The 27,153-nt window shown below is 52.7% G+C and overlaps 1 protein-coding gene across 1 annotated transcript; it reads right to left on the bottom strand.

Moving 5' to 3' along the window:
- Window positions 1-95: 95 nt before the first annotated feature.
- On the bottom strand, window positions 96-26,112 carry LOC134407816 (protein jagged-1a-like). The gene is made up of 14 exons (XM_063139764.1): window positions 26,008-26,112; window positions 21,726-22,028; window positions 14,378-14,441; window positions 13,256-13,510; window positions 12,630-12,690; window positions 10,551-10,681; window positions 10,155-10,274; window positions 8,244-8,378; window positions 6,350-6,463; window positions 5,199-5,312; window positions 4,389-4,435; window positions 2,869-3,045; window positions 1,762-1,906; window positions 96-439 (listed from the first exon to the last, which is right to left on the bottom strand). Exons 1-14 carry the CDS (start codon window positions 26,065-26,067, stop codon window positions 96-98), a joined length of 2,070 nt encoding a protein of 689 aa, XP_062995834.1. The 5' UTR covers window positions 26,068-26,112.
- Between the last annotated feature and the right edge of the window lie 1,041 nt (window positions 26,113-27,153).

The raw sequence follows: 27,153 nt of genomic DNA, 5'->3' as shown, positions 1-27,153 counted from the left end.
GTCCGCGTCCCTCCCGGCTCCCTTCTCTCTCTCTCTCACACACACACACACATTCTCTCACACACACACGTGCTCTGCCACCTTCTCTCGCAAGGTCAGAGCAAAGGCCTTGGCGGGGCAGTGTTCAGTCGGTTGAGTTTGGCCCTCTCCTCGTTGGAGATGTCCGTCTTCGGGAGCCCGCCAGGAGTTCGCATCCCTGCCTTGACCGCCGCTCCCTCGTCCCTCAGGCCTTGCTCGGCGTCGCCGTGGGTGATGTTGCGGATGAGGCGAACGGCGGCGGGCTGCAGGCTGTTGTTGGCCGTGGGCTCCGGAGGCCCCGGCGGCGTCTGCCGAGATCGGCGGTGAATCCACAGAGCCAGCAGTGCCAAGATGGGAGCCACCAGGAAGAGCAGCAGAGCCAGAGGCAACGCCGTAGAGAGCAGGATCGTGCTGGTGCCTCCTAGAGGGGAGAGAGGAGTGAGCGAGGCCTAACCCTGAACCACCCCTCCTCTCGAATAGGCCTGGTTCGGATGTCACAACAACCCGGTTTGTGTTTTTTAAAAAAATCTGGGTTGTTGTGAACAAAGTGAGAGAGAGAGAGAGAGAGCCCTGATCGCTCCCACTGGAGCCTCGCTACAGTTTCTGGGTTGCTTAGCATGATGTGCGGACCGGGAATTCTGGATGGTTGAGGAGGAGACAATCCGGAGTTGTAACCCATGGTTCAACCATAGGTTACAACTCTGGATTCTCTCTCCCCAACAGCCTAGAGATCCCAGTTTGCAGGTGATGCTTAACAACCCAAGGCTGGCGCAGACGCGCAGTGGAGTTCCTGGAGTCACCATGAATGAATTTGGAATCATTTCTATAGGTCAGAATCCCCACTTCATCCAGCGACACAGTGGCGCCATCCGGGCGGCACGTTGGGGCGGAGGCCCAGGGCCCCGCTCGGCAAAGTCAGCAGGAGGGCCCTTTAAGATGTGACTTAAAGATTCCGACTTAAAGAGGGCAGAGTGCTGAGGGTGCAATCCTATGGATGTTTAGAGAAACAGAAGGCCTACAGGTACTCAGCAGGGCCTGCTGAGTACCTGTAGGCCTTCTGTTTCTCTAAACATCCATAGGATTGCACCTTAAGGCCATAAAATCCAGAGTCTAACATTATGGAACCACACCACTGTAGCAATTCCAAGCTAGATGGATCGATGGTCAGCCATGTTTTCTTTAGGGAAGGGCTCCGTAGTGGAAGCCCTGAGAGCGTGGAGAAAGTCCCAGATTCGATTCCCGGGAGCATCTCCAATTAAGGGACCGTTTAAACGGGCGAGGAAGAGTCCAAAGGAGAGGACCCTCTGGAGTTGCCTTTCCTAACCTGGCAATGTCCGCCTGTGTGGGGGAAGGCTGGAATAGAGAACCATCTGGCTTAAAGCACCCCCCTGCCCTGACTCCATACATCAAGGCAGTGCCAGATGATATCTTCTCCTAAAGAGCCAGTGTGGTGTAGTGGCTAAGGTGTTGGGCTGGGAGTCTGGAGATATGGGTTCTAGTCCCCACTCGGCCATGGAAACCCACTGGGTGACTTTGGGCCAGTCACAGACTCTCAGCCCAGCCTACCTCACAGGGTTGTTGTTGTGAGGATAACACGGAGGGGAGGAGGATTATGGGTTCCTTGGAGGAAAAAAGGTGGGATATAAATGTAATGAATAAATAAATAAAACAGCCTGAGCTGCCAGCTGAGAAGCATCACAGCTTTGGCCCAAATGTGGCTCCAGGCCAGCTCCGGGCACCCACCTTGGCACACGCCGTCCAGGCAGGGCTCTTGCAGCCTCTCGCAAATGGCCCCTTCAGGGCACGAGCAGACATAGCTGCCTTCTCCGCCCAGGCAGGAGGTGCCCTCCGGACAAGGGTTCGAGGAGCAGAGATCCACAAAGACCTGCTAGATCAAGAGAAAGGCACCGCTGGAGGCCCTCATCGGGGCAGTAATACTCTGGATCGCCAGAGATGCTTCGACGGACGTTGCCAGAAGGGAGGGTGGGAAATGTCTGAAATTTCAGAAAGCTGGGAGTTCTTTTAACAACAGGGCTGAGCAAACTTTGCATTGAAGACCTTCTGCTGCGTAAGTATTATGCAAGGGGAGCAAAACTGCATATGTTCTGCATAGTTTATTCAGCTTACTCTGGTTGTGGGGAGGGGCAAAGGCCTCTGGATGGCACTGAAGGCTCAACCCCACCCACCCCATCCATTGGGAAAGATGCTCAGCTTTGGAGACTTTGCCAAACATTGCTCTAAGAGAGGGGGGGAAGAGAGAAAGAAAAAAGAAAAGGGTGGGGAGAGAGAGAAGGTGGGGGAGACAGAAAGCAAAAGGAAGAGAAGAGAAAAAGAGAGAAGGTGGGGGAGATGGAGAGAAAGAAAAGAAGGGAGGGGAGAGAGTGGGTGTGAGAGAGAGAGAAGTACAGAGGGCGAGGGAGAGTAAGAAAGAAAAGAAGAAAGAAAGAAAGAGAAAAAGAAAGAAGACATAGAGAGAGAGAAAAGAAGAGAGAGAGAAGGAGAAAAAGAAAGGAAGAAAGAAGAGAGAGAGAAAGAAGAGAGAGAGGAGAAGAAGGAAGGAAGAGAGAAAAAGAAGAGAGAGAGAAGGAGAAAAAGAAAGGAAGAAAGAAGAGAGAGAGAGAAAGAAAGAAGAGAGAAGGAGAAAAAGGAAGGAAGAAGAGAGAAAAAAGGAAGCGAGATAGCGAGAAAGAAAGAAGAGAGAGGGAAGGAGAAAAAGAAAGGAAGAAAGAAGAAAGAGAGAGAGGGAGTTAGTTCACGCCGCACCGCTTTAACTCCCTCGGAAGTCCTGTTGCTTGGACGTCGCTGAATTCCCATCCCATAGAAGACCCATGTGGGGGACGGGACGGTTACCTCACAGCGGCTGCCGCTAAGCCCCGGAGGGCAGCTGCAGAGGGAGGTCCCGTTTTCTGTCTCCTGGCACAGTCCTCCGTGCAGGCAGGGGGCGCCACTGCAGGCACTCAGCTCCGTCTCGCACTCGGCACCTGTATATCCCGCCCGGCAGGAGCAGCTGTGCCCGCCATCTTTCACCTGTTGGGGACGTTTAAGAGGAGAGAGTTGGGGAAATGGCGCTGGGAAGCCACTGAGAGCAGTTGTGCAGGAGCGGGCTTTGGGGAAAAGGCAGCTGGGCTGGACAAAGGGCCCCTGGAGGGACGGGAGGACAGCTGTCGGCCTGGGTCGAAGCACGCGGACATTCACGGCAGCCTCCCCCGACCCAGGGCCTGCCAGATGCTTTGGACTTCAGCTCCCATCAGATCCAGCGAGCAGGGCCAAGGGTCAGCTAATGCCGACAGTTGCCGTCCTAAACATTGGGGAGGGAGGGACCAGGACCCCAGGAAGCCAACAAAGGTGTGGTGAGAAAACATCCCAGAGGTCAGTTTGGTGGAGACTGGAGCACTAAAACCCTAAAGACAGCAGCCTCTGATTCTTGATTTTTAAAAGGATTTGTCTCATTTCTCTCTCTCTCTCTCTCTCTCTCCCTCCCACACACACTTTTTCACATGCGCACACGCACACACACTGAAACAAACACACATTCTCTCTCTCTCTCTCTCTCACATACACACACACACTGAAACTCACACACATTCGCTCCCTCACACACACATACACACACTGAAACACACACACACTCTCTCTTTCTTTCTCTCTCTCTCACACACACAAACACACACACATTGAAACACACACACATTCTCTCTCACACACACACTGAAACTCACACATTCTCTCTCACACACACATTCTCTCTCTCTCACACAGACACACTGAAACACACACACATTCTCTCTCACACACACATTCTCTCACACACACACTGAAACACACACATTCTCTCTCACACACACACTGAAACACACACATTCTCTCTCTCTCACACACACACTGAAACACACACACATTCTCTCTCACACACACACTGAAACACACACACACTCTCACACACACACACTGAAACACACACACATTCTCTCTCACACACACTGAAACACACACACATTCTCTCTCACACACACACACACTGAAACACACACACTCACACACACACACTGAAACACACACACATTCTCTCACACACACACTGAAACACACACATTCTCTCTCTCACACACACACACTGAAACACACACATTCTCTCTCTCACACACACACACTGAAACACACACACATTCTCTCTCTCTCTCACACACACACACACACTGAAACACACACACATTCTCTCTCACACACACACTGAAACACACACACATCTCTCTCACACACACACACTGAAACACACACATTCTCTCTCTCTCTCTCTCTCTCTCACACACACACACTGAAACACACACACATTCTCTCTCTCTCTCTCACACACACACACACACCCCTACCTGGCAGGTCCCTCCGTTGCGACACTGTCTCTGGCATGACTTCTCTCCTGTCCAGAAGGGAAAAGATGGATGCAAAAGAGAGGGCGATATTTGTAAAGTCTGGCAAGTCCAGCAGCCGCCCTCCCTTCTCAGAGCGCAGCGCTGTGAAGAACGGCAAGCTTTCGGACTGCCAGACGAACCACCCTGGGAGAGCGTAAAGCAGGAGTGGGGAACCTGGCCGCAAGCGGAGCCCCGGCCCTCCCCACAGCTGGCCCACCAGCCTCCCTCCAGGCCCTCCCCCTCCCCTCAGCCTGCCCCCCACCCTGCAGTGCAGTCGTGGTGCCGTGGGGCAAGAGGAGGCTGCACGGAGGAGAGGGCTGGAACTTCCTCTCCCGGGACGCTCCCTTCCCCTGCACGCTGCTCAGCTGAGCAGCAGGAAAACATCCGCGGAGCCTCCATTTCCCTGCTCCTCAGCTATTTCCTAGCGATCAGCTGAGTGGCGGGGGGAGATCGCAGAGGGAGGTGAGATTTAAACCTCCTCTCCTCTGCATTTCCCCCCGCTGGAAAACAGCTGTGCGGGCCAGAGATTTTTAAGCGCGAGAAAGAGAGGAAGTGCAGGGTGGGCGTCCTTTCGGCTCTGGCCACACCGACTACCAGTATGTATTAGCTAAGAAAGAATCTGCCATTGGTATTAACAGACACACACAGCTTTGGAGAACAGATCCAGGGCTACAGGAAATAGATTCGCGGCCAGAGCCGTTAAATGGGTGCAGTTCAGCAACCCCCCCGTAGCACCTCACACCCCATTGGTTGCCCCCCCCCACTTCTTACTGAGATTGCAGTTTGGTCCCGTCCAGCCTTCCAGGCAGTCGCAGAAATAGCCCCCAATGAGGTTTTTACACCCCCGGGCATGGAGGCACGGGTTCTTCTGGCATTCATTGACATCTGGAATAAAGAACACAAGACAAGTCCTGCTGGATCCTTCTAGCCACCAGAAGAAGGGTGAGCTAGCCGAAGCAAGGGGTAAAGCCTCCTGTGATGTCCGATTTATTCCTAGCAGCAGTCACAGCCAAAAAGGACTCTGTACTATACAAGGTGCCAGGCGGCACACAACCACTCCAAACACCAATAAAAAGGGATAATGATCAGATAACCCATTTATTTGCAATTTGTAAAGATATGTAAAACAAACTGATGTGTCTCAAGGTGGTTAACAATCACAATGTTGGGTACTATAATAACCAATAATTTACACCATACATGAAAGAGTACCATTATAATACAGTCCAACAATATTACAGACTTTTATAAAAGTTTTACATATCTTTACAAATTGTAAATAAATGGGTTATCTGATAATTAAGCCGCCTTGAGGCCCAGCATTGGGCAAAAGGCAGGATACAAATGAATAAATATAATAATAATAATAATAATAATAATAATAATAATAATCACTTTTTATTGGTGTTTGGAGTAGTTGTGTGCCTCCTGGTACCTTATATAGTACTACTTAATAACTACTGCCTTCTATTACTTGTGCAGCAAGAAGGACTCTGAACATAGAATCTACCTGATCTGGGGCGGGGGGTGGGGGGTAGATGATATCACTTTTCAAGTTTCTAGGCTTCAGAGGAAAAAACTGAAACGACACAGAAATTAAGCATCTGGTCTCTTATAGGCCCAATAGGTTTTTTTTAAAAAAAACCTTCCACCTACAAGTCCTTCTCTAGCTAAAACCAGAAATTCTACAGGGAGGTAACAGAATGAGCACAAACATTCAAACTTCCAAGGAGGAAGAATCAGCCTCGGAATGTTGAAAAGCAGGGCAGCTGCAGGGAGAGAAAGTGGGAGGTCGGTTTGTTAGCAGGGGCCAAAAACTCACACAGGGCCAGGGAAGAGGAGAGGCGTGTGGTGCAGGGGAGCTGGGAGGCGGAGCGGCGGAGCTCCATGTCACGGCATGCAACAAAGGACAAAAGCCTCACCAATCTGGCAGGTCTTTCCGGTCCACTGAGGTGGGCAGATGCACTTGAAGCCTTCCGGGAGGTCTCTGCAACTCCCTCCATGACTGCAGGGCTCCGACAGACAGGCGGTTACCTCTAGGGAGCAGCAATACATGTGTTGTGATTAGAAGGATCAGCTGCAATGGAGAGGTTCAGGTATAGCTTCTAAGGGCGCAATCCTATGCATGTTTAGACAGGGGGGGGGAGTCCCACGACTCCCAGCATTCTTCCACTTCTTCCTAAACATGCAAAGGGTTGCACTTTAAATGCCTCAATAGCATCAACAAGAACAACTATAAAGTCATCTAAGGAAAGTGGTTGTTACCACACTTCTAGTGGCAAGGATGAACTCCATAAGTCAGAGGATGGGGACCAGCCGCCCTCAGCTGTTGCTGGACCATTATCCCAGACCACTGAGCATACTGGCTAAGGTTGATGGAAGTTGTAGTCCAAGAACATGGGGACAGCCATGGGTCCCTCAGCGCTGCTGTAAGTGAATTAATAGCGCATGCAGCAGAGAGAAGTATTGCAATTCTGCCAGAAATCACATTCAAGTCCTCCAAGTGCAGAATCCTGCTGACTCAGGGAAAACACACACACAGAGGTAATCATCAGTTTTCAAGGTACCAGCCCTCATGGTTACAAAGAAAAACCTCAAACCACACAGAAATCATCTCGATCCTTCGCCACAATACATTTCTTAGTCTTTAAGATGCCCCAGGACTCTCTGGGCTGGAACGTTTGTTTCTTGATTTGGTTTTATTTGCTACAACGGAAACGGACGCGGCTTCAGCGTTTTGACCATTTCCCATTCAGTTTTAAAATCTGCACGTGTGGGTGCTCGCAAAAACCTACACCAGCTTGCCCTACATTTCTTCCCTGACCCCCTTGCCCCCACCCCCACATTTCCACTAAAAGGTGCATTTGCTCCTTTCTACATTAGAAAAGTGTGTGTGCCTTTCGAAAGTTTGCCAATGAGAGGGCTAACATACACGTTTCTTCCGCAGAACATGAAGCGCATCCTTGAAATAGCCTGCCGGAGGAGACTCGTCAGCTTGACAGTCTTCTAGCGTTCAAGAAAGCCATCAAGACTGACCTCTTCCTGCAGGCCTATCCAGGGGAATTTTAGGATACTTTTAATATGCTTTTAGGATGTTTTTAACAGTGTATGCTATGTTTTTAATCAGTATTTTATGCTTGCCGTTGTTTCCTGCCTCGATCCAATCGGAGAAGCGGGTAAGAAATATTATTATTATTATTATTATTATTATTATTATTATTATTATTATTATTAAATACATAAGTAAATAAATAAATAGTATTTTCCTGAACTAAAATGATAACGAGTCCTGCGGAAACTTAAAACATTCTTCTCTAGCTGTGTAGGACTGCAACTTCCATCATTCCCAGCCAGTTGTGGTCCAACACATCTGAAAAACACCAGGTTGGGCATGTCTGCCTTGGATAAATTCCTGGAGGCGAAGGCTATCCAGGGCTACTAGCCCTGAGGGTTGTGTGCTATCTCCAGTATTTGAGGCAGTAAGCCTGTGTGCCCCAGTTGCTGGGGAACATGGGCGGGAGGGTGCTGTTGCACCACGTCCTGCCTTGTGGGTCCCTGGCCAATGGCTGGCTGGCCACTGTGGGAACAGAGTGCTGGACTAGATGGACCCTTGGTCTGATCCCACACCAGGGCTCTGCTGATGTTCTCATGGCTTAGGGGCTCTATCCTGTGCCTGTTTAGACAGATTGCGAAGTCCTATAGTTCCGCCCCTGCCCCAGCCAGCCAGGCGGGCTCGGAAACAGCAGTGGGACCAGACGTTCACATCCCTCCCTCCCTCCCTCCCAGCGCCGTTCCGCCAAGGTGGGAACCTCTTACCATTTTGACACAACTCTCCACTCCAACCTGGGGCGCAAACACATCGGGATCCAGACGGGCTCTCGAGGCATATTTCTCCATCGGCACAAAGCTTCGAAGCGCAGGTCAGTTCAGCGACAGGCAATGGAAGAAGAGCTGGAGTTGGAAGGAGTCCAAAAGAGAAGGCACAGGGCTTTCAAGAAAGCTTTGCAAATGAGCTCGCGCAAGTTACTAGTCCACAAAAAGGCCGGCCGGCTGCACACCATTGCCTGGCATCAAAGACAAAGGAACCCTCTTCCACAAAGCGTTTCTGTTCGCCTTGCGGAAGGGAGGGTTGAGAAAGCTGTGGCTCTGTGGTAGAGGCCCAGCTTGCAGGCAGAAGGTCGCAGGTTCAATCCCTGGCCTCTCCCAGGTAGGGCTGGAAGTGTTCTTGCCTGGAGAGCCGCCGCTGGTCAGTGTTGACAATACCAGCCTAGATGGATCATCAGTCTGGCTCAGTAGATGGCAGCTTCCTACATGGCTAGAAATCTGTTGGGCGACTTTGCTTATAAAAATAGATATATTAAAGAAAAGTGTGCACAGAAATGCATATAATGGGTGAAAGGATGCACGTTATATTAGGATGGAATTCCTTGCAAAAAGGGTGCTCAACAGGAAAAGTGCATGTGCGTTAATGTATATGAAATGTATATATCTGATGTATATATTTTGATGAACAAGAAGAAGAACCGTGGTGGTCTTAACACATCAGAGGACCCTTTAAGCTCTCTGCTTTGCTTCCCACCCAGAGTTAGAAAGAGAACCCCCCCCATGTCCCACCCCCCTCCTCTCCCCACTCCATCTGTCCCCCCTACTTCCCCTCCTGAAATGGGGGCTGAAGTCATTATCCTTCCCCCACACTACTCTGCTGACCCTGTAACCCTCTGCAGCAGACCAACTCCTAACTCCCAGCGACCCGCATCATACAGCTGAAAAAACAGTTCCAAAGCAAAGAGAAAAAGGTGGGGCGCTGGTCCCACCCTGAAAACCAACACTTTACAATTACAAATGGAAAGTGTGGGAAACCCGGGCTCTTCCTGTCTTCTGCGCCGCTGTTTAAAAAGCTATTTGCCTTCGGGGATGGCCTGAACCCACCAGTGACCCCCCGCAGTCCAGCAGGGCAGATGCATTTCTAGGGGCCCAAACCAAACAGCCCGTGATCAGCAATTCTCCCCCGCCCCTCCGCCCCGAATCTCTCGCAAGTCGACATTTTATTCACCACTCCTCCATGGTACATCTTCCCCAAGAATTGGAGAGTCGTGTACGTGGTTGGGGGCAGCTCATTTTAGCTTCTCAACAGCCCTGCGTGGGAGGCTTGGATGAAAGATGGTGGCCAGCTCAGGAGGCTCACTGGCCAAGTGGGGAGTTGAACCCTCGTCCAACTCTGAGCCTCCGTCTCAGGGGTGTTTAACCTCTTCCAACCTGAGGGCCGAATTCCATTGCAGAGACGCTTTCGGGGGCCGCATTCCAGAGGTGGGCGGCCCCAAAGTCAAAAGAGGCGGGACTAAACGACAGCCTATTGTAGCGTAAAGCTCTTACTGCCAGAAACGCACCCCCAGGAGAGGCGTTTCAAACTTTCAGGATGGGGGGGGGAAATGCAGAAAAGCTGGGAAAATACCAACTGACCAATGATAGGGAGAAAGGGGGTGGAGCCAACAGCCAGCTGGAGAACACGGGAAGACCAAATTGGGAACCCTGGAGGGCCGGTTTTGGCCCCCGAGCCTCAGGTTCTGCGCCCCTGATCTATCTACCTGTCACAAAAGCTCTCAACAATCTCTTCCCGCCCCAGAATTCTTTGCAGCATTGCCAAGGATTCTGGGAGGGTTAAACTCAGCCTTTGCGACGCAATGCCTTAGGGGAGAATTTTCCTTGCATAAGTGACCTGCTGCTCACCGTCCTCACAGTTCCGGCCCTGGAATCCCTCAGGACACAGACATTCGTACTCGTTCGGTTCCTTGTTGGCGCAGGTGCCGCCGTTCTTGCATGGACGGTGCGATCCACAGTAGTTCAGATCTGGGCGGGGAGAAAAGCAACGCTGTCTCCTTGGCTCCAGCAGGTCCCCCGTGGCTGCAATACAGCCCCCGAAGTCGAAGCGTCCAGATACAGGGGCCTCCCAGGGCTACCTTAAGCAAAGCCAACCGCTCCGGGACGGAAACTGGCAACAAGCCTACGTTTCGGCTTCCGTCTCCACCAAGGGAAAGTTTGCAGTGCCATAGAGCAGCAGCCTGGGAGAAGTTCTAGACCGGCCAGTTTCTCAGGGCCGCCAAGCCGCCTGCCCCGGGGACTCACCCTTGTCACACAGCAGGCCTCCCCAGTTGGTTTCGCAGTCGCATTTCCACGGCTCGGTGCAGCTCCCATGAACGCAACCTGGGAAGAGGATGCATTTGTCGCAGAGGGGACCCGTCCATCCATAATGGCACCTGGGAGAAGAAGGGAGCAGGGCGCGTTCACTGGTGGTGCAACGTGGCAGTTAGGAGCTGGAGCTGTGAGCCACGAGCCGTAAATCTCCCTGTTCTGATCTGAGCTAAGGCCAGGTGGCACTGAAATCATCAACAGGGAATCCAAAGCACTCATCTGCTAAGCGGGATGCCCGCTGCAGCTCTGCCCGAGTCACTGTCCTCACCTTGAGGGCTGCTATTTAGGGTGCCGAATACGAGTCCAATCTAACAACGTCTCTCAACAGGTGGTGATAGGCCCAGGGGCCATTTTACATTTTTTCTCGACTCCTCCGTGAACGGTCAAAGCCTCTTTGGCATGGGGAGGGTCCCTGGGTCCCATCCCCGCCTGGGCGTGTGAGTGGCATGGGGGCAGCCCGTCAGCTTTCTGACCCATGCCAGGCCTGCTCCATCCCATTTCCTCACTCGCCGCCACACCCCATCCTTATCAGCTCTGGAATCCAGCGGTGTTTTAATTTTCCTGGCTGGGAGCCAACGCTATACTCCCAGCTGGGTTTGGTTGGCTGTCTTGCTGCCCACCGGGCATTGTCCGGGCAACTGAGAGGAGCTGCAGGGCGTCTGCTTGTTGGGATTTGCCCCAAAACTGGCTCCTTTGTGTGCGCGGGTGGGAGGGGAGAACTGGAAAGGTAGGGGAAGAGAGAGGAATGATTCAGCACTTGGAAACTTTAAACGTGTGGGAAAGGAGTATCCTAACAGGAAATCCTAACAGCAGTAGTGCCATATATAAAAATCAATCTTTTAAAAAAATACACTGAAAATGTTGGGGGAAGGCCTAATGGGAGACCGCTCAAGCAAGGCAATTATTTATTTATTTATTTATTTATTTATTCATTTATTTATTTATTTATATAGCACCAACAACGTACTTGGTGCTGTACAAAATATAGAAATAAAACAGCGATACCCTGCCTAGAGGCTTACAATCTAAAATCACATTAAAACATATGAAGGGGGGGGGGGAAGGGGTTCACAAAGCAGAAACAAGAGAATAATCATAGTAATAAGAACAGTGGGTCAAGCTAAAATACCAAAAGCGATGGTGATGATTTATTTTTATATACTGCCCCATAGCCGAAGTTCTCTGGGTGGTTCACAAAGATTAAAAGGCTGGATATTAAAAATCAATATACAAAATTTAAAAACATAAAAACAGCTAACTTTTAAAACCATTTTTAAACTCTCAGCCAGGCCAAAGACAGTTCATCATATGCTATGAAATGCCTTTTCCTAATATTTTGTTTGGGTGAAGAGCTTCAGTGGGCTAGAGATACTTCTTTTTTTTCTTAGTGCGCATTGAGGGCTGGTGGCTAGTGGCTACCACATGGGCGCACAGACATCCCAGCTGCTTGGTTGGGGCTATAAAAAAAAATAGTATTCCGCCGTTTTTAATCCCGCCAGCAATAAGGTCTTGGCGGTGTACTCCAAGGGCATGCTGTTTGCTTGCCGAGAAACGGAGGCGGCTATCAAAAGCACTTTTCTCTGAGGTCCCGGCTTGCTTTCCTCCCCGTAAATATTTCCAAATGAACAGATATTCCATAAAAAGCCTGCCCTCAGAAGAAAAGCAATTTAAAATTTATTTCTGTGGCAGAGATCCAGTGTGGGGCAGTGGCTGGGATTCTGGACGAGGCCCAGGGACGCTTGTGTTCAAATCCCTGCTCAGCTACGAGCCCTCGGGCCGGTCGCCATCTCTCAGCCTAACCTACCTCACAGGGTTGTTGTGAGGGTAAAATGGTGTGTGACCGGGGAGAAGAATCACATAGGCATGCTGATTTGAGATATAAATGGGAAGGTCATAGCTCCTACTAATTTATGACTGCTAGCGTCAAGGATCAGAGCTGTCTGCTGAGAGACTGTACAACCCACCCCAACCCACCCCATCAGTTTCTTTGGGGTACCCCCCACTCATGCTTACCTGCACTCGCCAGGTTCCTCGCAAAACCCATGCGTTTCGTGACATCCCTGGCGACAAATTGCTGCAAAAAAAACAAGAAGGGCAGCATTTCAGGTTCTGGGGGCCTGCACTAGGGGCCACATTGCCCTAAGGAGACCCTCCTCTTTCTCACCCGCCCCCCTTCCCCAGGTATGATGTTGGGAAGACACAGAAAGAAAAGGATTCTCACAGAGGAAAGTTTGGTTAAGTGCACAGGCAGCGGAGGCTCCCATGTCAGTGGGGCGGTGAATCCGCTCCGGGTTTTAGTCAGAACTCTAAAGGAGCTGTCCAAGGTGTGAAGCACCTTGGACAGCTCCTTTAGAGTTCTGACTGGTTCGGACTGAAACCCGGAGCGGAATCGCCACCACACTGGCAGCGGAACCACCAGCCTCCACTAAGTTTAGTTACTCGCAGTAAAAGTGTTAAGCTAGAATACGCTGGGCTCAGCGATCAGAGGAGCAGGATGCCGTCCCCAGACAGGGATGGGAAATGGTGCCTAGCGGTTAGAGCCGCAAAAGGGGCAGTGGGCTCCCGGGTTCCCGTCCCTCCCCGAGTACCGCCTTGCCCTCTCCCCCCTCCCCACTGCAGCCGGACGTCCCGGGACGTACCCCGCGTACACTCGTCTCCCGTCCAGCCGTCCAGACAGACCTTGTTGCCCGCAGCGTCGCAGCTGTGGTGGCCGAAGAAATCGTGGCGGGGCCGGCACAGGAAGTTGCAGGCCGGGCCGTAGTAGTGCTCCTGGCAGCGCACGCGCACCCGGTAGTCCAGCGAGGCGGCGCGTCCGTGGTGCCACAAGCCCTGCCAGCCCTCGCCTGGGTTCAGCATGCCCGAGCGAGTCACCCGCTCCACCAGCTGGCCCGCTCCTGCAGAGAGAAGGGAGGATCTCAGAGCTCCCTGGGGACCCGGCTGGATCGGGCCACAGCAAGACGACTTCGGGAACGGGGCTGCCCACGCCGCCCAATCAAGCAGCCCACGACCGAGGCAAGAGCAGATTTTGCCGCCGCCACCCCCCCACCCCCCCGGTCAACTGCTATTCACAGGTAAACGGCCTCTTCACTAGGGACGTGCAGATTGTGTAAAATCCATCCTGTTTGTCTTTTGCGGCGCGTCAGGTGCCGTTCATTCCATCTCCCACCCATCAGAATCAGAATTTGTTTTCGCTTCCGAATTTGCGTAAATGAGCCCTTGCGCAAATTCGCACTCACAAAAATCCGCAAATCCCCCCCAAATGCGCATGTTTACACTTTAACCTATGGGGGAAAGGTGCATTTTCAGCTTTATTATTATTTTACTTTGCATACTTTTTGACTACTAAATTTGCTCAAAACATTAGAATGTTAGAAAAACGTCCAGCAAGTCTGCAGAATGGAAGGCTATGTCATCCACACAGCCCAAAACCGGTACCTCAACGGCTGGCGCCCCTCTCCACCCACACCTGTCTTTTTCTTCTGGCTTGGTTGCTTGGGCTAGGAGGCAGATTTGGCACAAGCTGAGGTTCCCTAAACCGTCTGTACACCAGCCTTTCCCCAATGGGACCCCCTCCAAATGTCTTGGACTTCAACTCCCAGAATCACTGATTCTGGGAGTTGAAGTCCAAAACATCTGAAGGAGGGCCCTAGCAGGGAAAGGCTGGTGTACGCATTCAGGAATTGGGGCACAACTTTCTAGGTTTGTCCCTGCCCCTTCCAGCACCATGGCTCCAGCCGCGGGTAAACAGGTGGGACCCTTACCTTGGCTGGTGATGTCCGTGGCATTGGCCGCATGCCAGGCCTCCAGAACCAACGAATACGAGCGCTAGAAGAAACGAGGCAAACAGTTACCAGAGCAGAGAGTTTCCATGCTGGTCTTCGCACGCAATGTTTCCCAAAGCTTGGGTATGGGGAAGGAAAAAGGGGTGCTGTCTTTTCAGCAGCTGTGCCAGGAAATTTGAGAACTGGGGCTAAAGAGCAGGAATCTGGGGGGGGAGGGCAAACAGGTGCACCCATTTCAGAGATGTTGCAACTGAGGCATGGGAAGGAGAGATGCCAGGAAAAGAAAATGCAAACACGTCCTCAGCACATTAAAAATCAATCTGCGAGCCAACCGCAAGATGAGAAAGCTGGCAGTAACTTCTACACAGTTTCTCCGACTCCCAGCTGTAACCCTTAGCCCCCACCACCACCGCCACCCTGAAGCTGGGAAAAAGATCCAGAAATATATTGGCTGTGTTTCTCACAAATTCTTTCTACCCACACAAAGATCCAATTTTGGCAAAGGAGAGAGAAAGGGGGAGCCAAAGGCAACATCTCCTCCGCACACACCCTCCGAGCTCCGCTGGTGAAACCCAGCTTGCTTACAATTAGCGCAGCTGGAGAATCGGGTCCCAGACATAATCCCGGGCTCCCCCTTTCCTCTCTCTCTGCTCATACAGAAGCCTGAATCTGAAATTGGATCAGATCCATTGGAACAGAGCTCAGGCGGGGCCTGTGTGGGAATCCCGACCCAAAAGTCTGTTTCGTGAGGCTCCGCCATGCTTGAAAATCCTACGGATGCAAACAGACCGAGAAAGTTGTGTTCCTGCTCCCCCAAACGGTCACGGTTCAGCCTGGGAAATAATATTTAAAAAATCTTTACGTATGTTATAATGCACAGCGAGGGACAGCAGAGTCTGAAAGAGACCTGGGTGGAAATCCCTTCTTTTGCTTTCTCTCTGCTGTGGCTGCCCTGTTGTAACCTTCTTTCTGACGTCTGTAAAATGGGAACTCCAGCAACATCCCACACAAGGGTGTTGTGGGGGCAAACGCAGCCAGGAGAGGAAAGGTTGGTACAAAATAGCGAAGTGTGAGGTCCATTAGACTTTCAAAATACCTGGTGGGGTGGGGAGGAATGCTTCTTCTGCCTGCGGTAATGTTCTGTGAAGCTCTAAAGCAGCCTTCCTCAACCTGGGGCGCTCCAGATGTGTTGGACTACAACTCCCAGAATGCCCCAGCCAGCTCTGCTGGCTGGGGCATTCTGGGAGATGCAGTCCAACACTCTGGAGCGCCCCAGGTTGAGGAAGGCTGCTCTAAAGCCTGCCCACTGCCCCCCCCCCACCTGCGAAGACCATTCCACAAAAGGTCTGCTTCACTGGCTTTGCGTCTCTCGTATTATCTATTTTATTTGAAGCATTTTCGGCCAACAAGGCTCCTGGACTTGCCTACACATAATCCTGTCCGCAGCCTTACAATGTAAAAAGACACGACACTCAAGAAAAAGGGAAGAGAGAGAGGCGGGCGGGGATAATTCAGTTTTTCAGCAGGGCTGGTGAAATGACCTTGCTTCCCCTTCTCAGCTTCCTCAATACAGCCTGCTGGAAGGGCTGCTGGTGGTGGTGAGAACTAATGCACGAGGATCCTTCATGGGGGGATGAAAATGGCAGCCACAAGTTCCACATTTAGGAAAAAGAAACCAAATGCACAGTTACAAGATGGGGGATACTTGGCTCAGCAATACTACAAACGAGAAGGATCTTGGAATTGTTGTAGATCGCAAGCTGAATATGAGCCAACAGTGCGATATGGCTGCAAGAAAGGCAAATGCTATTTTGGGCTGCATTAATAGAAGTATAGCTTCCGAATCACGTGAGGTACTGGTTCCTCTCTATTCAGCCCTGGTTAAGCCTCATCTAGAGTATTGTGTCCGGTTCTGGGCTCCACAATTCAAGAAGGACGCAAACAAGCTGGAGCGTGTTCAGAGGAGGGCAAGCAGGATGATCAGGGGTCTGGAAACAAAGCCCTAGGAGGAGAGACTGAAAGAACTGGGCATGTTTAGCCTGGAGAAGAGAAGATGGAGGGGAGACATGATAGCACTCTTCAAAGACTTGAAAGGTTGTCACACAGAGGAGGGCCAGGATCTCTTCTCGACCCTCCCAGAGTGCAGGACACGGAATAACGGGCTCAAGTTAAAGGAAGCCGGATTCCAGCTGGACATCAGGAAAAACTCCCTGACTGTTAGAGCAGTACGACAATGGAATCAGTTCCCTGGTGAGGTTGTGGCCTCTCCCACACTAGAGTCATTCAAGAGGCAGCTGGACAAGCATCTGTCGGGGATGCTTTAAGGTGGATTCCTGCACTGAGCAGGGGGTTGGACTCGATGGCCTTGTAGGCCCCTTCCAACTCTGCTATTCTATGATTCTATGATTTAGGCATCCTCCAGAGTATGGAGTATCTGAAAGACCACATTCTCCCATATGAACCTGCCCGTGCTCTGAGATCTTCTGAGGAGGCCTTTCTCTAGTCCCTCCAACATCCCTGATGGGTACGCGGGAGAGGGCCTTCTTGGTGGCTGCTCCAAGGCTCTGGAACTCCCTTCCCAGGGAGGCCAAACCGGCTCCCTCTGTGCTAAAGTTTTGGAGGCAGGCAAAAACATTTTTGTTTCAGCAGGCTTTTGGAACTATACTGGACCTGTGCTAATGTATTGGATCCCCCTCCCTTTTAAACTGCTACAGTTTTCAAATTTTTAACATGTTTTTAATTTTACTGTAGGTTTAATTCTATTTTAACTTTTGTAATTTATTTATTTACTTATTACAAAGCTCTCTGGGCGGTTCACAAAAATTAAAACCATGAAGAACACAGTAAAACAACCAACAATCTAAAAAACACAAATACAAAATACAATACAAAAAGCACAAGGCGGTTTACAAGATTAAAACATGTATTTATATGTTTTGATTGTACATGTTTTAATCTTGTAAACCGCCTTGAGTCCCAGTACTGGGGAAAAGGCAGGATGTAAATCATCATCATCATCATAGAATCATAGAATAGCGGAAGGGGCCTACAAGGCCATCCAGTCCAACCCCCTGCTCAATGCAAGAATCTACCCTAAAGCATCCCTGACAGAGGGTTGTCCAGCTGCCTCTTGAAGGCCTCCAGTGTGGGAGAGCCCACAGCCTCCCTAGGTAACTGATTCCATTGTCGTACTGCTCTAACAGTCAGGAAGTTTTTCCTGATGTCCAGCCGGAATCTGGCTTCCTGTAACTTGAGCACGTTATTCTGTGTCCTGCACTCTGGGAGGGTCGAGAAGAGATCCTGGCCCTCCTCTGTGTGACCACCTTTCAAGTATTTGAAGAGTGCTATCATTAATAAATAATGGAGCCCTAAGAAGTAGACGCACCAAGAACTTTCCCCACTATCTGCCAGGTATTATCGTAGAAACAGACAGAAATACAGCCTGAATGTCTGGCAAAAACTGACCTCTCCCATTGGCGATGATTATTGATTTCTTTGTTGCTTATATTTATATTCTGCCTTTCCTGTTCACTGGAGTGGAGATATTGAAGCAGAGACTGGGCAGGGACGCTGCAGCTCAGGGATGGCCAGCTTGTGGCCCTCCAGATGTTCTGGCCTACATATCTGCAGGGCCAAATTTGGCCACCCCTGTTGTAGCTGCATCCTGCATTGCAATGGCGGCACTGATCTGGCGGTGGGGTGGACTAGATGGTCTCTGAGATCCTGTAGCTTCCATGCTTTGTTAAGCACTTTGCGTGCACGTGCGTGTGAAGAAAGAAAGAAAGATTTTATACTGATGTTCAATCTGTCCCCAAGGTTTAATCTCCCAGAACTGAATATTCTGAAGGCTCTGACCTAGAATCCCCAAGCACGTGCAGAGTGCCTTTTCTTCACCTTCCCTGAACCTCGTCAACTGGAACTTCCAAGTTAGAAGAGGTGACATCTGCAGAGACGATAAACCCAACCACTCTCCCTTAAAAATTTAACCAACGATGGGAGACGCAGTGGTTAATTAAAAGGTGACGGGCATTGTCAGCGGTTAGAAATGACGGCAGTTCCCAGTGGTTAATTAAAAAATTAACCTCTGGAAAGTGGGAAGGTTTGAACACAGCAGACCTGCCCTGCGGTCAGCAGTGTCCGGCCCGTGGCAGACCCTGGCCGCAAAACTCGGCTGGAGATCTAGCGACAGGACCTCGGCAGGGCGGAGCAGATCCAAAGAGATCAGTCATCGTCTGGGCACGGGAGGGGAAGGGAGAAACGCATGCTGAAGGGAGGGAAGTGACTTTGCATCAATTAAGAAGAGAGGCTTTAATTAAGTTTTTTATCTCCTGATCTCATTGCTCTTCCCTGTTCTCCAACCCCCCCTCCCCTTGGGAGGGAAGGGCAGAAGAACACAAAGAGCTGACGGAGAGGGAAGGGAAGAACGGCAGGTCTGGCTTTGCCCTGGTAGCCCTGGAAATTCCCAGAGAGAGGGAGAGAGCGGCCACGATGGACTTACCTTTCTGCTGTGCACAGCATCTTTGCATCCCGACTCACCTTTTCAGCAAGCTCATTTCCAGGTCCCTAAAGGGCAGCCTTCTCTAAGCCAGTGCCCTCCAGATGGGTTGGACTCCAACCCCCATCATTCCCCAGCCGTTTGGGGGATGGAGGGAGTTGTAATCCAACACATCTGGAAGGCGTCAGGTTGAGGAAGGCTTCTTTAGAGCACGCAGGCATGAGGATACAGCGCTCTGCATGTGCTTAGTGGCGCACACTTTACTTTTTTATTCCCCCCCCCCAAGTATTAATTTTACAAAGACAAAGACATCATAGTGGGCCGGCCCAGAGCACTGGGGGCCACCTGGCAGCTGCCCAAGGATTCCAGGTTCTGGTGCTGGCCCAGTTTGTGTTGACAAACCTTGGGTATGGCCCTGGACCCAGCTGGGCAGGTCCGAAATGGTTTCCTAAATGATCCAGAGGACGGACGGAATAGGCTTGAGCTGTTACACAGAGCTAAATTAGTGCCCCCGCTGGGGCGATGCGTCCCTGGTCAGGGAGGGAGGGAGGCCTTTGGGGAGGGTCAAAGGTCAGCCATGCTCAGTGACCTTTCCCAGGGCCGGAGGAGAGAAACGGGCGGCTAGCCCAAATCCAGGTGGACGTAACGGAAATGGCACACGCCTGTCTAAAGAGGACACGTCTCAACGCTTGGATTTTTCAAGTTTGGGCTGCCACGATTAATCGGACCATTTTTCTATTAAGTCAGTTAAAACGAGATGCTGCAGAGTATCAATAAAATAACCAGGCAGCAGATTTTATAGGCGTCATATTTTTAATACAAGGACTTACAACGACTGCAGAGGGCAGGAAGCATCTTGAGGGGCCCTCTGCCCGCCCCTCAGTCAGCCCCTTTCTCTCAGTCAGCCCTCTCCCCGCCCCTCAGTCAGCCCCTTTCTCTCTCTCTCTCTCTCTCTCACACACACACACATCTATACAGGGAATGCGCCTTGCAAGGCGATGCCCGCTCCGGCAAGCATGTGCTTTGTCAAAACAAACATGACCCTGCCTTCTCCTGGCTCTGGAGCTTGTTTTTACCCGTATGCAAATCATAATCCATCGATTACAATTTCTTTGCTTGGGTGACAGCTGTAGCTCAGATCACAGCGCCCTAGGAGACACTGAGATATGGAGTTTAAACCGGCCCCAGGACAAGAACCCGAGTGCAGATCCTGCAGACATAGCAGAGTGAAAATACAGAGTCTATGTAATGCTACAGAGTGCCTTCTCCAACCTGGTGCCCTCCAGACGTGTTGGACTACAACTCCCAGAATCCCCTGGTTGAAGCCCAAGACATCTGGAGGGCAGCAGGTTGGGGACTCTTAAGCAGAGAGGGATTTTTGGTCTCCATTTGAGGCCAAACTTCATGAGAAGCCAACGCATTCACACCTACAAAAATGGGGGCAAAGGCATACGTTTTCCCTGCTGCACCAGGAAGGGTGCACCAGTGGCTCTACCCAGGGAGTCATTTCTCATAGCAGAGCTCCTCCAGGGGTTCCAATCAAGTGATAAGAACAAAGTGCCTTTGAGCATGTGCAAAGTGTCTTTCCCTCGTCACACGTGCCAGAGGTGAACATCAGCCCTCCTCTCTTTAGAAACTAAGCTCTGCACTCCCATCCCAAATGTAAACACAGAGCGCACGGTATGATGGAAAGTTTAAGAACCGCTTTGAAGGGAGAGTTGGGCCACCGTGCAACTTTTCCTCTCGCCATGCTGCAATAACAGGAGAAGTTGCACGTGACAGAATTCTCCTTTCCAAGCCACTCTTAAAGCGACAGGCGCACCCCTCCGCCCAGCATGTCCCAGGAACTCTGAATTCAGGACCAGCTCTACCTTTTTCATTTCCTGTGAGCCTTTGAGATTGTAGAGCAGCGATAGGTCTCTTGCTGCTCAGGTGTCACCCCCCCCCCCCAATTCCCAGTGAGACAACAGCATCACAGGCTTAATTAATTAGAATAAAGAAATCAGAAACACACACACAACCCTCTCTGTGTTTCTGGCATCAGAGGCACAAGACAGAAGCCCAGAAATCAATAAATCACTACACAGCCGGTTTATACAGGAGCTGTCTTGCCCAATTTATAATCCGAGCGAGATTCAGCATCTGCCTCAGTTCCCCCCAGGGGAAAAGAGTGTAAGCAAAGTCCATCTGGCTCCTGCTTTCCTCTTGCTTTCTCCTGCTCCCTCCCCCCTGTCTCTCTCCCAGAACACCTGGGTCCATCTCTGGAGAAAGAAGCTGGCTCCAATTTCACAGTTTAAAGCCTGCTCCCCCCCACACCCATCTCTGGGGGAGGGGGGAGAACTTCCAAAAGGAAAACAACACTTTTTGGGAGGAGAGAAAAAACTCTCCCATTTGTTGTAAGGGAGCAGGGGAAAGTATGCACACTTGCAGGTTTCACCAAATGCTACGTCAGTCCGACGTGGCATGATCAAGTGTTCTGTGAAATATTAAAGCTTGCATACTGGCTTCAGTAAAATGATGGAAAGACATTTCCCCTCCTTTGAATCTCTTCCTATCCTTTAGGGGCATCATCAGAGTTGAGCCTAGAATCCTGGTTTCTGGTAGGAGGAGGAGGAGGCCTAATAGCAAGGGCAACAGGGAGGTAGGGCTCAGCTTTGGTGCAAGGGAAGTTGGCCTCTGGGCATATGCAGAGTTCTGTCCCTCATCACCACGGGACACTATCGGCCACAAGGTGCTGTGAGCACGAGGACCTCCCTGTAGGGAAATTCACAACTCTGCGCCCCCCCACCCCGGCAGCCCCACCAAGGCAAGCAACCAGCGGCCCCCTCTTACCGGCCAGGCAAAGTCGAAAGGGACCACCATCCTGTTGGCATGGTCTGTGTGCTTCTGGTGACTGGCGGAGAAAACGTTGCCCCCGAGGACCGGGGTGGTGGCAGCGCCCAGGACGCACGGCCCCTCCGGCAGGGCCCGCAGCTGGTATTCCTTGAGGCAGGCCCGGAAGAAGGTCTGGCACTGCTCTGCCACGGGGCACGGAGGGTCCAGCCCTCCACGGCAGCACCGCCCGTCGGCCAACACCCCCTTCTCGTTGCGCACGGAGCGGACTTGTAGTTCGAAGGTGCCCATCGCTTCAGGGACCTGGAGATTTAAAACACCAAGTTAACATTTATTTATAGACTGTTAAAATGCTGGGAGAATAAAAAGGTCTTCACCTGGTGTCTAAAACCATATAATGTAGGTGCCAAGCGAACCTCCTTAGGGAGCTCATTGCACAGCCAGGGTGCCACAGCAGAGAAGGCCCTGCTCCTGGTAGCCACCTGCCTCACTTCCTTTGGCAGGGGCTCGCGGAGAAGGACCCCTGAGGATGATCTTAGGGTCCGGGCAGGTACATACAGGAGGAGGCGTTCCTTCAGATAGCCTGGCCCCAAGCTGTTTAGGGCTTTACATGTTAATACCAGCACTTTGAATCGGGCCCGGACCTGGACTGGCAGCCAATGAAGCTAGAAAAGGACTGGCGTGATGTGGTCTCGTCGGCCAGTCCCCGTTAGTAAACATGCTGCCCTGTTTTGTACCAGTTGAAGTTTCCGGACCGTTTTCAAAGGCAGCCCCATATACAACGCATCTGGCTATTTGGCCCAGGATCAGGGTTAATTTCGAACAGAGGCCTGGCCTCAGAAGCTCTTTTGAGCAGCGGAACTCGAGAGTTATGTGAAGGGCATCATAATAATGGAAAAGATGCCTCTGAGCATAGGGAGAATGTATTTCCCTACCTACAGCCACGGGCATGTATTTGACACAAGTGGCAGGAGTTTGAGGTCTCTGAGCACGTGCAGAGAGAATGCTCTTTCACTAGCGTCCCACTCTTTCGCACACACGCTGTGTACACACCCTGGCACACGAGCAATTTCCAGAGCCCCCAAATATTTCCATTTGGGCTATACATTAATGGACCTCCTCTCTGCACATGCTCAGAGAGTTAAAATCTAAGAAACAAGGAGGGGGAAAGGAAGAGCGAGGCTCAAGCTTGCATGGAAATGGTACTTGACTTCAGTGCCTTACTCACAAATATCGCCTGTGAGTTTTTGGCAGGGAAATGCACTCGTTATGTTCAGAGGCACCCTTCCCTGCAACTGTCATGTAACTGGCACTCAAATCAGATTCTGGGGCTGAGACTTTGTTTAAAGTTAGCTCCGATTCCAGACCTTGGTAGCCAGGCCTTTCTGCCTTGGGGGCGGGAAGGTTTGACCTCAGAATTCAAGGCCTACCCTCTATCCCACTTAAAACCCAGCCACTAACAAGGCCAGCCTGGGTTGCAAGGGAAAGCGATATACCCAAACTAGCAGAGGAGGGGTGGAAATTCTCCCACCTCCTTCCGTGCCCCTAGCTGGGGAAGGCAGGATCCGCTCCGCCACCCCACCCCACCCCGATGAGGAAATCCACCTTCCCCGGGGGATGCAGGGCGTTGCTGGAATTCAAGCAGGCAGGATTTCACCTCTGCACTCCTGTTTTGCTGAGGGGCCTGTTGGGAGGGCGGCTTCTCTCCCAGTCCTTTGCGCTCACCAGATGTGGAGCGGTTACGAGGGCAGAGGCTGCCAAGTCCCGGCACCCACGGGGGCTCGCAGCCCACCCACCCAACGTGCACCCCCCCTCCTCCTGCCCACGCCGCAAAACTCCGCACCGACACTCCGTGGTGAGAGAAGATGACGCATTTCTCAAAAGACGCACAACAGGACTCTGAGCCTTTGTTTGCAGAAAATTCAGCCGAAAAACAACCGTGGGCAGGGACCGGAGCCTTAGTGGAAAATCCAGGCAGTCTCCCCTCCCTCCTTCCTGCTGATTAATAGGGAACGAATCCACCAGGATGCTTATTTATAAGAAAATGTGTAAGTGGCCTTTCACCCCTAGCCAGGCACCCCAAAACAAAAAGAAAACATTAAAACCAAACTTTCGATGATGTAAAAACAGAGCAAATAAACGAATGCACACATTCCACCGGGAATCAAACTTTCCCATATGAAAAACCCAGCCCAAAAGAACCATTTTCATCGCCTGCCTGAAACTAAGCAGAGATACAGTCGGTCTACAGAAGGGAGTTTCACAGTCCGGGAGGGCTGGGGGCTGCCACAGAAAAGGCCCTGTTCCATTATCCCAGCAACCCTAATCTCCTTTGGCAGTGGAGATGGGGGCGTACAGCAGGGCCTCGGAAGAAGATCTCAGTCTATAGGCAGGCTCTCCTCCGGAAGCGCAATTGAAATGAATGGGCAATGCATGAGCACTTTTGCACATCTTGCGTGGGAGATGCGTGAGTGCTCTTGCACATCGCCCATACGTTCCCATCAGTCCTGCACAGGAGAACCAACCAGTGGGCTGAGCTCCATCCGTCGGCTGGCTCTCCTGCTTTTTAATGGCACCCAAACCTCCCTATCCGAAAAAGACACCTCAGTGCAGGCCCGGCTGGCTCCCAAGCAAGGCGTTTGTTTATCCAAAGCTTCCCTAACCTGCTCTAACATTTTGGGCACGCTGGCAGTCCTGGGGTGAAAGCGCTGTCGGTAGCCATGGTGCAAAATTGCCGCTGGAATCGGGTGACTGTTTCCCTCCGAGTCGACAGAGGCGGCTGCCTCTGGGGTGGAGCACAGCAGCTGGTGAACCGCCCCGCCGCAGCAGCTTTCGCTGAGAAACCAAGCGAGGTCCCACACCCTCTTGTCACCCCAGGGGGAAAACACTGGGAGGTCACAGGAGTTTCAGCATGGAAGTTCCCCGGACTTCACTTTGGGGCGGGGGGGGGGAGAGAGCGAGAGAGCTGGGTTCTAAAAGGCTCCAGGTCCCCCTAAAGAAAAGAACCCCCCACCCCCTCCCCAGGCCCAGCTGAACAGCGAGGGAGAGGTCTGCAGCGGCTGCCACACTGCCCTGCATCGGCCAAGCCCCATGGCTGGAACGGCACCAAAGACACCTTTGCTGCACTACAGACTTCGCCAGGCTGTAACCGTGTTTTCCACCTTCCTGGGCAGCTCTGGGAACTCATTCCCTGGTAGGCAATAAAATGGAGAGCTGTTTTTTGGGCAGAAATCCCACAAGTCACAGCAGGTTCCATGTGAAGCGTCTTGAAGTTTACACCCTCGGAAGTGTCTGGTCCCTAAAGGCCCTTGGATGGGGCGCTGCTGAATCAGACAAGCGTGCTGTGACCCCAAACTCCCCCTCCCCAATTCCAGGCCCCCGGAAACCATCCTCCAGTCCCCCCCATTCAGCCCAGAGACAGAGAAGGAGCCGAGAGCCTGGCAGGGCATCTTTGCCTCCATAGGGTGCCTGCCCCATCGATGCCCATCAGCACGCGGCCAGCCTCGGAGATGCCGCGCGTCTCGGGCTTACCAAAGTTCCCTTCCGTCAGAAAGGAGTGCTTTTTGAGGCTGGCTGGCTGGCACGTGCGTGGGTGCGATGATGGGGTGGGTGCTGTGCCAAGTGGGCTCCGTCGGGGAGGCCGAGGGACAGCCCCGAGATGGGCGCGGAGCCCACTGGACGGGGACGCTTTCCCCAATGGGCTGGATCCACCGGAGGGAAGTCAGCAGGCGTTGCCTGAGTGCAAAGAGGGCTCTGCCCGTGTTCCGACTGTGGCAGCCTTTCCCCAACCAGGCGCCCGCCAGATGTGTCAGGCTACAACCCACCCACCTCCGGGGATGCTGGGAGTTGCAGCCCTGACACATCTGGCGGGCGCCCGGTTGGAGGAAGGCTCAACTACAGTGAAGTAATAGAAAAAAGGCCGCTTCCTGCCCTCACATACCCCATCCCAGAACCCCAGACATGCCAGAAACGGGGGGCCCCTCCAGATCCACCCCCCAGGGAAGGGGAAGCGAGGCTGTATTTCGATGCCAAGGAAAACTTGGCATTCCACACCCCGCCGCCCAGCTCCTGTTGCTTCGGCCGCCTTCCCATTGCCGGGGGGGGGGGGGCGACCATTCCAGCCCACCCCTACCCCAAGAGCCAGGCTATTTGCGGGGGGGGGGGGGGTCGCGCCTCTCTGCTGCGTTCTGGGGTCCGCTTCCCGTCCGGCCGCAGGGGAGGGGGCGCCTTTGGGGGGGTGGGGGGCTGTTCTCTCTCCCCTCCCTCCCTCCCTCCCTCTCACCTGGGGCCTCATGTGGAGCAGCAGCAGGGTGCAGACAATGCCGGCGCTTCTCAGCCTCATCGCGGCGTCGGGGGTCCGGCTGCCCCTTGGCCACTGCCCGGCGCAGGCGAGCGCGGCGGCGCATAAAGGAGCCGGAGGGGGCTGGAGGGGGCCGCTGCTGCTGCTGCTGCTGCCGCTGCCGCGCGCTCTCGCCCGGGAACCGCCTGCCTCGCCTCGCCTCGCCGCTGTCTCCGGGAGCCCGGCGTGGTCCAGCCGCGGAGCTGCGAGCGCTCGCCTCGGCTCGCCCGGGCTGACATCACGCGCGCCGGAGGTGGGGAGGGCCGGCCCGTCCGCCCGCCCGAGCCAGGCCCCTTTTCCTCGGCAGCCAACGGCGGGGCGGCCCAAGGGGCGGCTCCCTGCCCCGGCTCGCCCTCGCCGCCGCCGCCCACTCCGGAGAGGCAGGAGGAGGAGGAGGAGGAGGAAGGGCGCGCGGGGGGGGGGAGCCCCAGGGTGGGCCTGGGCGGGCGCTGGACCAGGGGCCCAGGTGGGCCCCGCCCGCTGGAGCCGCCCCGGCGTGGCTTGCTCACCTGTGGAAGGGGGGGGGAGCAAGGCCGGGGGCCCTGGGGGCTCGCTTGCTGGATTCCCCACTGTGCGAACAGAACGCAGGGCTGCATGCACCCTGGCTCTGATCCAGCGTGGTGGCCTTTTGGCTAATGGTTACACTGGTAGCCCATTATTTTTATTATTATTATTGCATTTATTATAGCCCGCCTTTTTCCCTCCGAGGAACCCAAGGCGGCGTACATAATCCTCCTCCTCCTCCTCCTCTCCATCTGTATCCTCACAACAACCACTCTGTGAGGTGGGCTGGGCTGAGAGTCTGTGACTGGGCCCAAAGTCACCCAGTGGGTTTCCATGGCCCAGTGGGGACTAGAACCCGGATCTCCCGACTCCCAATCTGACACTTTAGCCACTACACCACACTGCCTTTTATATCAGCCTCCCCCCCCCCCCCGACCTGGTGGCCTCCAGGGGGCGTGGACTACAACTCCCACCCCCAAGGAACGCCACCTTTTACGCTGGTTGAGAAGAGACACCACTGAAGGGATCCCCAAGTTGGTACATTGCCCCTCTTCTTAAGGCCCCAGGAGTGGGTTCCCCTGGGCA

Source organism: Elgaria multicarinata, chromosome 13 (assembly GCF_023053635.1).
Source record: "Elgaria multicarinata webbii isolate HBS135686 ecotype San Diego chromosome 13, rElgMul1.1.pri, whole genome shotgun sequence".
NCBI lineage: Eukaryota > Metazoa > Chordata > Lepidosauria > Squamata > Anguidae > Elgaria > Elgaria multicarinata.
The sequence above is the reverse complement of the archived record's forward strand: the minus strand, read 5'-3'. Positions and strand labels throughout refer to the sequence as shown.